Here is a 14,981-nt window from a genome sequence, read left to right as displayed (position 1 = left end):
TGAATGCCAAGGTTCTTCTGCTCATCAGCACTGTATATATCCTATCTCCATTTCACTTCCCACAATACATCACCTTGCACTTGTCAGGATTAAATTCCATCTGCTAACATCCACCCAACTTTCCATCTGATCTACAACATATCGAGGCCTCAGACGAATTTTCTTGCTATCCATAACACCAACTATTAGGTCATTCACAAATTTCCTAATCATACCTCCTATATTCACATCCAAGTTTATCATATACATTAGAAAAAGGGCCCAAGCACTGATCCTTGTGGTACACCATGATCACAAACTTCAATCATAAAAATACATTTTCATCACTGTTCTCCACCCATCATCAAACCAATTTTGGATCCAATTAGTCAGCTTGCCTTGGATCCCATGTGTCTTAATATTCTGAACCAATCTACTATGCAGAAACCCATCAAATGTGTTAATAAAGACCATACATGCATCAGCCACCCCTGCCTTCATCAATCTTCAGTTACCCACCTCAAAAAAACTCAAATTAGAGATGGGATTCCCTTGCTGTCCTTGATCAGCTCTACCTTTTGAAATGTACTTTCTCCTATTCCTTAGGATTTCTCCAGTCTGAACACTGACACATAACACACTTTCTGTAGTTATGTGGCTAATTTTTGTTTATTTCTTCAATAAATGAAATCATTAGCTATCATCCAGTTTTCCAATATCTCACCTGTGCCTAACATAGATGGAAGTCCTTGGCCCACCAAGTCTGTATCCACCATTTAAACCAATCCTATTTATTCTCCCCACCTTCCTAACAACCTCCCCAAGATTCTAGTACTCACATAGATGGGCAATCTTGCAATGGTCAACAACTTGTCTTTGAGATCCGAAGGGAGTCAGAGAATCTAGAAGAATACCCACATAGTCTCAGTGTGAATGTGCAAAGTCCACTGACAGCACCAGAGTCACTGGATGTGAGGGAGTACCTCTACTAGCTGTTTTTCTGCTTCCCTAATTTAGTACCCTTAAGTTGAATGCCGCTCAATATCAAGAACTCTCAGAGACACCTCTCACCTAGAAATCTGTTCATCTTTCCACACCTTGGCCAAATGGTCCTGGTCGGGTTGAGTGAGCTAGGGCTTTTCTCTTTAGAGCACTTAGAGTGAAGGAAAATGAGAGTAGACTTGATAGAAGTGTGCAAGATGATAAGAGGCATTGATAGAGTGCACAGCCAGCGCCCTTCTCCCAGGGTGGAAATGGCTAATATGAGGAGGTGTAATTTTAAAGTGATTGAAGGAGAGTGTATGGGGGATGCATTAGACTGATCTTTAAGTTAAAAAGGTAGTACATCATTATGGTCTGAAGGGCCTGTACTGTTCTGTGTTCTAAGACCAAGTGCTTCCTTAAGACACAGCTGATGAGTTCTTCCTTGGATAACATTTAGCAGTCTCTTAAGGGCTAGTTCCAGTAGCTTTTCTACATTTTAAGTTAAAATGAGAAACAAGGCAAACACAGCAAAGTAAGCATGTCACAAAAGCTGTTTTTTTTTTTTGCTGGGTCCATTGAGAACCCCTAAATGACCACCTCTTTACAAGTGAATTCAAAACAGTTTTCCATGACTAAAAATTGTAATGTTAATGTCATATAAGACTCCCAATTCCATCGAGTCTGGCCACCCTCTCCACTGATGGACTCAGCATTAAAATACTAGCGTGGCGTGCCACGTCATTTGTGCCAGCCTAGCCCAAACACATCCCTCACATACCAATCTTGGAATCCAATTACCCAACTCTTTCCTAGGCTCAACCTCAATGCCCTCACACCGGAGTGTTCTGCATTTTGCCATCTATTCTCAGTACCCAGTACCTGCCTTTCATCTATTAGCTGTCAATTTATTACACTGTGCATCCATTCATCAGGGCCAAAAAAATACAAAATGCAAAAACCAAACATATATGTGAGTCAGCAGAACATAGGAAGTGGCAGAAGGGGAAAATCAAACAAAAAGCTAGACTGGACAAGAATCAGAAAGCAATGGTCAGAACAGGGTGGAGAGAGGTTAAAAGAAAAAATATGAATGTAATTACATGGGCTGAGTAACACAACAGAATGTGTAAACACCAAGTCTTTAAAAAAAAGGTTCCATTATGAAGAATGTTTCACGTTCTTACATCCAAATCTGAAAAAAAACTTCTGAGCTAAATTTAACCACTTTGAATAGTAAATTTGAAAGACAATAAGAATTATCTGAAACTCAGAATCCACTGCAAAACCCTTCTACCACGAGACACACTAAATGACTGAGTGTGGGGAAACCCATCTTGCAAACAATTTCTCAAGATCTTGTACCCAAGTAGCATTTTTTTAAATTGCAGCTTGTCAGTGGAAGTCCAATAAAATTTTTAGGTATCAATACCTTCTCAAATTACAGAACATTAAAAACCACTCTAGTATTTCATCTGTCTAATATTTTATCTGTCTAATGTAATAATTTAAGATTTATCTCTAATATAACTTGGGAGTTTTTTTTAAAAATGAGTATGTTCTCCTCTAACCAATGATTTAAGTAAGATTAACGTTACATTTTCTTCAAGTTAAATCACAGATTGTTCAATATAACTCTGAGCACAAAAGAGTTTTGAATAATATTTTGCAAAAACATTTCTTCCTATCAGCTATTTCTAATGAAATTATGGACTGTTTTATCTACTTGTAGAACAAGTATTTCATACTTTTACATAAATCTCCACCTTTTTTTTACAAAATGTTAAAAACAAACTGACTTACTCAGAAATAATAATTCTACACTTTTGAGTATCACAAACATATACTCCCATTTCATATTCTAACATTTCAAATTATACATTGCTAATTTCTACTTTAGAGCTGATGTTCCTATATTAGAGGTAAGTCAAAAGAATCAATATTCAAAGATGGTGAAATTGTACAGGCTATGGGAACATTAATTTAAAATCCTGACAAACAAATTAACTACATGAATAATTATTACTTTTGAAACCTTTTGAATAGTTGTACTTGATGAACACAATGGGGTGCAAATTGATTCAAGGCCTTCAGGATAACAGAGATCAATGTTGATTTCTGAGAGAAGGCCTTCATAGAAAAATGCCCAATACAGAGTCAATTGTAGGTATATATTTAAGTCTATTCCCAGACTTTTCTGTTATTTTGAACCTGTATAGAAATAGTTTTTACAGTTGCTAGTGAAATAACAAAATTTAAACAATGATCTAAGGAGCTAGAAATATTCAAAGTGAATGTGGGTTGTATAGAATATTACAAAATGACAGCATTACAGTTACATTTAAAACATGAAGTTATAATGGAAAATACTGTCATTATGTAGACATGGAGATTTATATCAAGAAATCCATATAGATACAAGTTTTTCTTCATTTTGGAATGCTTTCAATTGTTGCAGAACACTACTATTTATAAATATTTCAATACTAATTGACTAATCCTCAAATATTACTAAATTAGATTACTAGATTTTAAGTCAAATTGTATGCAGTCTTTCAAGGAACTTTCAATAAATTTTACCAAACTGCAAGTGACAATGGTTGCAGCGCACCCATTTTAATGGCCAAGGAAGGTTCTACAGTTTCAACCCTTCAATCAAGAACTTAAATGGTTTCAAAAATAATTTCCTAACATTGATCTTAAATTTTATCTTTAACCAGTTCTATTAATTTTGTCTGACTGTTACTAGTGTGACAATTGCAGAGGAAAATAATATCCAGACTTCAAAATGTACTACTTAATCATCTTGGAGCAGAAAAGCCTGGTCTTCACTATTGCTTTGCAGCTCGGGCAGCTGACAGATATACTAAAATATATTTTGTGTTATTACAATTATCATTCAAAGTGCTTTGGGAATCTGACCACAGCATTACTCAATCTGAATGGTGTTTCCTCCCACCACACCAAAGTAAAGCTATAATATGTTTTTATTGATTGCTGTTCAGCAGTGATTAGACATAATTAGGAGACTCATAGTTCAAAACCCCTCTTTTCAATTTTATCCTCAATACCTTTCAAAACCCTTAATGGAACTAAATGCTGGAAATATAGGGCAACACACAAAATGCAGGTCAGGCAGCATCCATAGAGAGGAATAAACATTTGACATTTCAGGTTAAGGCTTTTCTTTAGGACTAATGAAGGGTCTTGGTCCAAAATGTCAACTGTTTACTTCTCTCCATAGAGTTCGTCTAACATTTAATGTGTGCTACTCTAAAATAAGCCACTATTATCTTTATGTAGCACTCCCAAATTTGACTTCATTAAATATCTTCTGGATCTACAACTATTCCATCCAATTCATCTGAAATTTGAGTTGCTTCCTGCAGATTAGATCCAGATTATTCTGGGTTGAACTCACTTGTGAATTTAATCACTTTGTAAAGATGTTGAATCATGAAATGTAACAGAATAGGCCCAAAGCCAAATTTTTGGCAGCTCACTCAGCACTTCAAAATAACTTGCATAACAAGCATGTGATAATTCGTACCCTTCAGCTTCCTTTCCTTGAGGATGTAAGTATCGCAATTTCTGCATTTGTAATAGTTATTTAAACTAACATGATCCTGGGCAAACTGGAATAGTAAAGTGCAGAAGTTACATGAGCGAGAGCGAGACTACAAAGTTTTGCAGTTAGGTCTGTTCACAAATCTGAAACAAACAGTACCTGAATACACCAGAGAAGGTATGCAGTAACAAAACCTCATCAAGTATAAAATGATCAGCTAAGAACAAATAAAAATGAACTTAACATTTAAAAGTAAACTGATGGGGGAAAAGGAGGAAGGAAGAAGTGGGAAAACCATATTACACAAAGTATTTAAATGGTTATAAGACATGGTTAGGTCTTGAATAATAGAATGAAATAATGCAGAAAACTGATCAACTCATATCTATATGCACACTTTTCTGCATTGTATTTCATCTGCGCTGTACTTATGCACCTCAAAGTCCTCCTGAAATCTGCACACATTATTGTTTGACGAATTTCTTATGCCATCAGCAGACACTGAAATTTTCATCAGTTATGGAAAAAGATTAAAAAGCAGTCCAAAAACTAATTCTGAGGGGATACTGTGCATACTATCCTCCAGCATTAATCAGCAAAATACTGAAGGTCCTGAAAAAAAACAAAAAACATTCTAAATGCTCACGAAGTTAGGAATTAGTGTTGTTTTTCAGTTCTCTCTCCACGGTAGCTACCCAAACATGAATATTTATATTCACCAACACTCTCTGCATTTTATCTATTATCTAATTGCACATTCATACTGCCAGTGTCCCATTTAATCATGGAAACTTCATTATTAAACCAGAAATGCAACACTATAGCATAAACAAATCTTAGATTGGCAATGCTGAATGGGTTTATTCAGTAGTGACAAATGGTTGAAATTAATTTGCAACAGGGCGAAAAAGGAATGTGAAGATTGATCAAAATACAACCAGATACTGATTTGGAACATCCAGGTCATGAGAGGTGGGCAAAATGGTCTTACCTTTCCTTCCAGCATTTATAACATGCAACTTTATTTTTATCTTGCTTTCTTCTTTTACATCCATGACAAAAGAACAACACAAATTCAATGGCATAAAAAAAGTTGCAAGGAAAGACCAGCTTTTTCATTAAGGCCCCATCCAACAAACTGGGTCAAATGCAAAAAACTGTAAATGTTTAGCAGATTTCTCACAATTTAATCAAATTCTTCATGCATGCAACCCATAACTGGCTGATCTTCAAAGTCAAATGTCTCAAGATATTCAAGGATGAAATGTGACCAAAACTTTCACAAAATCAGCTGGAGATTCAAACTATTTTTACTCTGACCAGCTGCTTATTATAGTCTTACAGGGCCAGGTAATGTCTAATGACACACATATTAGATTCCCCTCTCAGCATTAGTCATTTGACAAGGATCAAACAAACATGGGGAATACGTAGTTTTCAGGGCAATGGGAATGGAATTTGTGCCATTATTCATGATTTTTAAACTTGGATCACGGCTTAAAGTTGATGGAAAATCTTCAAAATATTACTTCAGGTTATCTTGGAGATTTGGATCAGAACTTCTTTCAATCTTTTTCTCAGAAGATTAGCTATCACAGTCTGGTGCCCAAAAAGGCATTTTTTCGCTGAATCTTCATCATAGCATAAAGTATCCTATTAAATTTAAATTACCCACAATTTTGGCCTTCTCAATGATGTGCACATAATTTAAAAGTAAAAGGTTTAGATATTCTGAAGATCTCGCACTGCATGATGGTTATCAAAACAAAATTTATAAGTTAAAACATCTTTAGTTGACTAAGGGAGTTAATTTTCCACAACTAGCAAGATCACTACTATTTTGCCAATATAGAAACTTGCCTCCTATAGGAGTATAGCTTATATAGCTCTATTAAGTAGTGTTAGAATACACTGTGAGGTTCTACACAGGCCCACTCTCAGTGTGCAACTAAACTATTTGGAATCAACCAAACACACACAAAATGCTGGAGGAACACAGCAAGCCAGGCAGCGCCTATGGAAAAGAGTACAGTCAAGCTTTCGGTCCGCGACCCTTCACCCAGTCGTGATGAAGGGTCTCTGCCCAAAACACCAACTGTACTCTTTTCCATAGACGCTGCCTGGCCTGCTGAGTTCCTCCAGCCTTTTGTGTGGTGCTTGGATTTCCAGCATCTGCAGATTTTCTCTTGTTTGGGATTGGAATCAACCAATACAAGGTGTATTCTCTAAACTGTGTTAATCTATTGATCAGTGGAGTCTGTAATGAATTTTAAGAGTTGGGCTGATGTTCTTGAACAGGAACACAAGCCGGGTTACCATCCATCAGTATGAATGCTAACCAGCAGTTTTTGCTGGAGCCTACATTCAAGTTAGTTATGCATAATACTGGGCTCACACATTCCAGTGGCCACACAAACCCCATGGAGCTAAACCCAGCAACATACGATTAATTTCAACTTGGAAAAGTAAAGCACAAATCAAAAACAGATAGTTCATTGTAAAGTATCATACCAACTAGGTTGCCCAAGTAACATTAGCTCATCAATAGCATAATTGGCATTATGTTATAATGAATGAATCTTTGTATATTCCCTCTATTGCTTTCATATTAATGTTCCAATTGCCTCTCCACCCTTTGTTAATATTTGCCTCCCTTGTACCTCAACAATAGATGCATTTCCAAAACAGATGGTAAGTTACAGTAATTCTTGCCAATTCTCACCTCCTTGGTAGTGAATCAGTTGATTCCACCAGGGGCAAAAACTAGATCTTTTTTAATCAACATTATATACTTCTTCAATTAGCTTAACCATTGGGAACAGACTGGATCAGAGTTTCAAAAAAAAATTACAGAAAGATACTTAAAGAAACCTTACCCTGGAGACTTGAGCAGAGCGACACAAGGTGACTACATCCAGAAAGGAGAATATCCTGTGGGAAGAGACAGAAATTGAAACAGAGTTGGATGGAAATAAAAACAAATAAACCAGCAATTTCACGTGCATGCAGGTGGACTGGTCATTGCAAATATTGTAACTCCCACCATTAACAGTTTGCAAAGCAGGTTCTAGTTTTGGTGGTTACTGTAATGGATTCCCTAGGCTACAGAATCATCATGCAAGGACAAGTGACAATCCATAATTTTTATTCTATGGTTATAGGATCTCATGGGCTCTGATTTTGAGCAGTGAACCCAGAACAATTAGAAAATAAAGACTGGCACTGTTATCTTTGTTTACTCACATTGTTGATCAAATTCCATCATCAGTGTGTTAAACCATACAAAAAAAAGTTTCAATTATTGGTGAGATAGTTTCAGTTCACTTGACAGTTGAGGCAATAAATTTGAGCTCAACGTGCTTGAGCAAGACTAGCCTCTCTATTATTATAGAGGCAGTGCTTCTGCCTCTATTATTATATTGTTCTGGTGCTGTCTTAATTACTTTGCAATGCTGATCCAATAGTTATACAGGCAGTCCCCGGGTTACGAACGAGTTCCGTTCCTAAGTCTGCCTTTAAGTCGGATTTTACGCAAGTCGGAACAGGTTAGCCTATCCTTCGATGCCTTATGCCCTGGTGCACTTTTCTCCTCTTTCGAAATGTAGGTCCTTTCAGGCATAAGTCAGTCTCGTCTACATTAAATATTTGGTCTGGCAAATAGCCTCCCTCCTCAATAATTTTTTTCAACATTTCAGGAAAATCACTCGCAGCACTTACATCGGCACTCGCTGCTTCACCTTGCACTTTAATATTATGTAAACTTGCCCTCACTTTGAAACGATTGAACCAACCCGTATTCGCAACAAATTCTTCATCACAGAGTGAAATAAACATGAGATAGGAATTATCGATCCATAATTTTAACCCGTTTACCGCATCCGTCAACGGAACAGAAACACTGTGGATTCAGCAGCAGCCGCGGGTCCTGAGCTTCCCCCGGGTCCTAAAGTCCACCGCACTGAGCCAGGTTAAATGGGACACACTCAACACAGTGTTAACGGCAACGTGATCCAACTTAAAATGGCGGACGGCATTCTCTTTCCTTGAGCCAACGAATTTTTAATAGGCTTTATGGCAGTCTGCTCATAAGTACGAGTTGTCTGTAAGTCGGACGTTCGTAACTCGGGGAATAACTGTATAGAAGAATCATACAAAACATACAGCAAAGAAATAGGCAGATGTGTACATACTGTATGTTTAATACTTGAAAATAAAACCAATTACTACTTTCAGGTTCTCAGCTGAAAAGTACTTCAGACACTGTATATCTGAATCATGTACAGCATTTCATGACAAACATGAAATGATGCTGAGCTATTTCCAAACCCCTTTAAAGCATTTGATCTAAATTTTGCAGCAAAATGATACGCATAATTTATTGGCTGAACTCTTTCTCCACTCATTTTTGGAAGCCTTTTGTGAGCCACCTCTTGCAGTGTTTGCTTAATGCCTTATAAATGCAAGATTAAAGGATGTGCTCCAATTCTTGAGAAAAGGCAATGCCCTGGTCCACAAGAACGTAAAAAGTAGAACAGAAGAATTCAGGGTGGCACTGAGGGCTGCAAGTTCATAAATCAGAACCCAGTGTAAATGGTGGAAAAAGCATTATCACCTCACAAACTAACCACTTGCCTACTCCATTAGACATCTCCTGCTCTAAATGAGGTAAAATCCGGGCCCAACATTAACCTCAGCACCTAGCAAAGAACGCATTAATCACAAGGCGCTACCCAAGAAGACATAAAACAGTTTGTTGCACTGGTTCTGGTTCTGCAAATGGTAGTAGCACGCAAATCAATCGTTGTTGTTGCACAGTAGATCCAATGAGCTGAATGGCTTAATTCTGCTCCTATATCTTATGGTCTAAGCATTTCCTCCAGGTTTCAAAATAGTGAAGCAACAATCAAGGACATTTATTCGATGATAAATCAATTTGCTCTACTCAAGAAATACCTGATAACGGAATATCAGGCTGATATTTTGATCATTATCTGACACTTTCCCTGCACATAAGGGTATTTGAAATCTTTTGTATTGCATTTACCTAATACCTTTAACACATCTAGATATACCAGAATACTTCAAGGGACAAGCTGCTAAATTTCTGTACCCAGCCACAAAGTGACATTTGGACAAATGGCTAAGTTTAGTTAAAAATGTTGGTGTTGGAGCTTTAGAGCAAAAACCTGGAGAGCACCTTAAGAATAGGAAAGATTTCATAACAAGGGGGAAATTCCGATTCAAGATTCTATGCAGTAGCAGGATCAACCATAGGGGTGTTAATCAAGAGGTCAGAAAAAGTCCCAACATCTGAGGTTTAAGGCTGGAGAAAACCAATTACTACTTTCAGATTCTCAGTTGAAATGTTTTTTTTTAAGTACTTCAGATACTATATCTGAATCACAGTGGGTGAAATCCCAACAGTTTAGCTCATCAGGTGATAATGGAACCACATGAGCTTAAAGGGTCTTGGCCTCATATGTTCAGTTTCTCATGCTTCCTTGAAATTTAAAGCTTCTTTTCCTGTGCTTTCTTGATAGATTCACTGGAAAATCAGACTATGTAGCTTAAGAACAAAATTAAAAGTGCATTGAGTATTAATGGAATAATAATTTATAGTGGGGAGTCACAGTAGCATAGCGGTTAGCGTGGCACTATTACAGCTCACTGTGTTCGAGTTTGAAGTTCAATTCCTGTATCTTCAGTAAGGAAGTTTATCTGTTCTTCCCGTATGCATGTGGGTTTTCTCTGGGTGCTCTGGTTTCCTCCCACAGTCCAAAGATGTACCAGTTAGTAGATTGGTGTTTACCTTAATAACTAACTGTTCAACTTTCTCCCCAACACTGATCATCAATTTAAAAGGTTAGTCCTGTTTGCCCTGAATAACTTAAGACCTCCATAGCTGAAGAAGAAAAGGACATAGCAGCAGCAAGAGAGATCAGTGCTGAAGGAACAGAATGCTCAGAATTGTTAAGCTGGTAAAAGTCAGAATCAAGTTTAATATCACTGGCATATGTCATGAAATTTGTTGTTTTGCAGCAGCAATACAGTGCAATATGTAATAAAAAAACTATAAATTGCAGATTTTATATATATATATATATATATAGAGAGAGAGAGAGAGAGAGAGAGGGAGAGACAGACAGACAGACAGAGACACACACACAGAACAAATAAAATTAAATTAAATTAACTTGTGTAAAACAAGAGCAAAAAAAAGAGGTTATGTACTCTCTCCCACAGGAAACAGTTGAGGCCAGTTCATTGGCTATATTTAAGAGGGAGTTAGATATGGCCCTTGTGGCTACGGGGGTCAGGGGGTATGGAGGGAAGGCTGGGGCGGTGTTCTGAGTTGGATGATCAGCCATGATCATAATAAATGGCGGTGCAGGCTCGAAGGGCCGAATGGCCTACTCCTGCACCTATTTTCTATGTTTCTATGTATATGGATTCATTGTCGATTCAGAAATCTGATGGCAGTGGGGTAGAAGCTAATCCTTAAATGTTGAGTGTCTCTCTTCTGGCTCCTGTACCTTCACCTTGATGATAGAAATGAGAAGAAGGCATGTCCTGGATGATGGGAGTCCTTAATGACAGATGTTGCCTTTTTGAGGTATCACCTTTTGAAGATATCCTCGATGCTGGGGAGGTAAATGCAGCTTTTTACCAATCCTGTACAGTGGCCTCTCCATACCAGACAGTGATGCAAACAGTCAGAATGATCTCCATGGTACATCTGTAGAAATTTGCTAGTCTTTGGTGACATACCAAATTTCATCAAACTCCTAATGAAATTCTGTGCGGCACAGTTCCCAAGAAGACGTTGGATTGTGTAATGGGAGAATGAGTAGTGAGCAGGGATAGTCAGGACATTCAGAGTAATGCTGTGTCGTTCCCCTCTACAATAGGTATACTTCTCAGGATACAGCTGGGGGGGGGGGGGGGGGTGCTGGAGAGGAGGAAGAATGACCAGGCACAGTGGTCAGGTCTCTGGCACTGAGCTTGGCTCTCTGGTTCAAAGGGGAAGAGGGGAAAAGCTAGGCCAGAAATAGGAAGATCATACAGTTTTATATGTAGCTAAGACGATGGAGCAGGAGGGAGGGCTTCAGATTTCTGGATCATTGAGCTCTCTATAAGGGAAGACGGGACCTGTAGAGAAGGGAGGGTTTGCACCTAACGTGCTTGTGGGAAGGTTTGCCAGTGCTGCACGGATCGGTTTAAACTAGAGTTGGAGGAAGATGGGAATCAGAGCACTACAACAGATACTGGAGTGTTGTGAGGAAAGATGTTAAGCCTACGTACAAAGTTGGTAGTTGAAAGGTTGAACATGGTGGGACTAATGTTCTGAGCTGTATATATTTCAATGCAAGGAGTATTGTAGGAAAGGCAGAGGAGCTTAGGGCATGGATCTGCACATGGAGTTATAACTGTAGCCATTAGTGAGACTTGGTTGCAGGAGAGGCAGGAGTGGCGACTCAATGTTTCAGGAATCTGTTGTTTTACACGTGACAGAGCAGGAAGGATTAAAGGGGGACGGTAGCATTACAACAGTACTCAGACAGGACAGACTGGAGAGCTTGTCTATTGAGGCTATTTGGGTGGAACTAAGGAATAAGAAAGGGATGACCATTTTAATGGGATTATATTATAGACCAACCAACAGATTGGGGGATTTAGAGGAGCAAATTTGTATGGAGATTGCAGACTGCTGTAAGAAATATGACTGTGATAGTAGGCGATTTTAACTTTCCACATATTGACTAAGATTTCCACATTGTAAAAGGGCTGGATGGAATAGAGTTTGTCAAATGAGTTCAGGAAAGTTTCCTTTATCAGCACACGGATGTCCCAACTAGAGAGAATGAGATACTAGATCACCTATTAGGGAATAAGAAAGGACAGGTCACAGATACTTGTGCAGGGGAATACTTTGCATCTAGTAATCATAATGCCAATAGTTTGAAGATAATTATGGAAAAGGATAGGTCTGGTCCTCGAGTTGAGATTCTGAATTGGAGAAAGACCAATTTTCATGGTATCAGAAAGGATCTGGCAAGTGTGGATTAAGATAGGAAAGACATCAATAAGACTGAAAGAGTACAGAGAAAATTGATAAGACTGTTGTCAAGACTTGAGGATCTGAGTTATAGGAAAAGGTTGAATAAGTTAGGACTTTATTCCCTAAAGTGTAGAAGATTGAGAGGAGAATTGAGAGAGTTATACAAAATGGAGGGGTATAGATAAGCTAAATGCAAGCAGGTTTTTTCCACAGCGGTTGGGTAAAACTAAAATTAGAGACCATAGGTTAAGGGTGAAAGATTAAATGTTTAAGGGGAACTTTTTCACTCAGAGGGTGGTGAGAGTGTGTAACGAGCTGCCAACGGAAATGATGGATGTGGGTTTGATTTCAACATTTAAGAGAAACTTGTATAGGTACATGGATAGAAGAGGTATGGAGGACTATGTTTCAGGTGCAGGTCAATGGAACTAGGCAGATTAATAGTCCAGCATGAACAAGATGGACCTGTACTGTGCTATAGTGTTCTATGATGCTATGCCTCTGTTACCACCTCAGTTGTCAGGAAGTAACACAAAGAAGTCAGAGCAGTACAGGAATTACAAACAAAAGTTATTTATTAAATTAAAGTTAAGGTAAGGGAAAAAGGGTGGTGTGGTAGTGCTGGCTACAGAATGGGGGAAGAGAGTGGGGGTGGCCTTGTTTTAAAGCAATCCCCAGCAGGTGCTGGCAATGGAAGGGTTCTTGCAGGTGTCCCAGGGAACAGCAACACAGGTTAAAGAGGAAACATAGGCCAGGAAATGTACAGGACATAACACCCTCACCCTTAAAAACATTGCTACCCCAATAGCAGGGGCAGGATGTAAAGGAGCAACAGATATCTTTTGATTAGGCTTACCAACAACTTGACAGACTTAGCACAAGAAATGCCTAAGCACACAGTTAAGAGTTTTCCCAGTGCCTAAATGACAAGCAAGCCAATGATTGTGAGCTAAACACAATAGTCAGACTGGTAAACATCAGGAACAACAATTTGATAAACACTACTCCAATTACCCTGAATGGAGATTTTCTGGAGGAGTTTCACTTTCCTCACTAACACTCCATTGCTAATAAAATAGCCACAGGTGGCCTCTACAATTGCTTCCTCTGAGACCACCTCTTCAAACCAAGGAGACAGAGAAGGGTCTCTTTTCTGTTCAAGCACTAACTGTTTACAAGAGGGAAAAATACTTGGCCAAACCCTGTTAGATCTACATCACCTTTGGCCTTAAAGGTGTTACAGTGGGAGATCTGTCAGAGCTCTTGCCTTTGCTTTGATCTTTTTAGACATTACATGAGTAGTAACACAAACAGGAAAGTTGTCTGGGAAAGTCAGCTCAAGCTCATCTGGGCCCTCTTGCACCACAGGATTAACTTCAGGAGCAGGAAGCACTCTAACACTCGCCAAATCATTCCCTAAAATGAAAGACACATCTTCAAATGGGATCTGGGAACAGAAGGTAACAACAAATTCACCAGAAACCAAACCTGATTGGAGACAAAACACTATGCAAATGCATGGACAACAAACCTACACCAAACCCTTTACAAGTGTCTCTGAACCCAAAACAGACTCATCAGAGAATGGCAAAACATCCCATAGTATCACAGACTAAAAAGCTCCTGTGTCCCTCCAGATCTTAATGGTTTGCTTTGACTCAGGATCAGAGGCGAAAGAAACAAAACCATCCATCAGGAAGGAAGAAGAGCCAGCCAATTTATGTTTCTTGCTTGAGGTATCACTATCTACAGTGAGAGGGATTTGCTAGTTTTCACAAAAGCTAAAGGCTTCACAGATTTCTGCTTCTTACTAAGCCCTGAGCATTCAGTAATTAGATGACCAGGCTTCTTCCAGTAGAAACGTAGTCAGCTGTGGCACTCTCAGATGTAAAATTCCTTGCTAAAGGTGAAGCAGGGGGTACTGATTTTAAAGATCATGCCCAATGGGATAGGCTTTTACCTCTGTACTCAACTTGCTGTTTAATGCCAAAACTGACTTTATGGGTTAAGACATACTCATCTGTCAATATGGCAGCTTGCCCAAGGGTTGATGCCTTTTGTTCATTTAAATAAACAGATACAACATCAGGCAGGCAGCTCTTAAATCCCTCAAGCAAGACGAGTTGACTAAGTTGTTCTTTAGTTTCTATTTGTTGAGCTAAACACCAGAGGTCAAACAGATTCCTCTGTCTGGCAAACTCAACATACGTTTGCTGGTCAAGCTTATAGCTCTTAAAGCATTGGTGATAAGGCTCAGAAAGCAACTTCTAAGATTTCAAGATAGCCGCTTTAATCTGAAATCTTTTCAATGCTCAGAGCACAGGAGGCTTCCTGAGCCCTTTCAAAATGCTCTACATAAGCAGAGTCCGACATGTTTAGGCCAATCTGAAGTGC

The 14,981-nt window shown here is 38.6% G+C and overlaps 1 protein-coding gene across 4 annotated transcripts in view; it reads right to left on the bottom strand.

The window, feature by feature from the left end:
• LOC140191691 (F-box/LRR-repeat protein 20) overlaps positions 1-14,981 on the bottom strand; it is a 166,388-nt gene that overhangs the window by 57,163 nt on the left and 94,244 nt on the right. For all 4 annotated transcript variants that reach the window (XM_072249337.1, XM_072249339.1, XM_072249340.1 and 1 more), the window contains exon 3: positions 7,405-7,459. In XM_072249337.1, the coding sequence (XP_072105438.1) occupies positions 7,405-7,459 (55 nt within the window). The remainder of the gene's footprint in view (positions 1-7,404; positions 7,460-14,981) is intronic.

This window comes from Mobula birostris, chromosome X (genome assembly GCF_030028105.1).
Source record: "Mobula birostris isolate sMobBir1 chromosome X, sMobBir1.hap1, whole genome shotgun sequence".
In the NCBI taxonomy this organism is placed as follows: domain Eukaryota; kingdom Metazoa; phylum Chordata; class Chondrichthyes; order Myliobatiformes; family Myliobatidae; genus Mobula; species Mobula birostris.
This window is presented reverse-complemented; position numbering and strand designations above follow the sequence as displayed.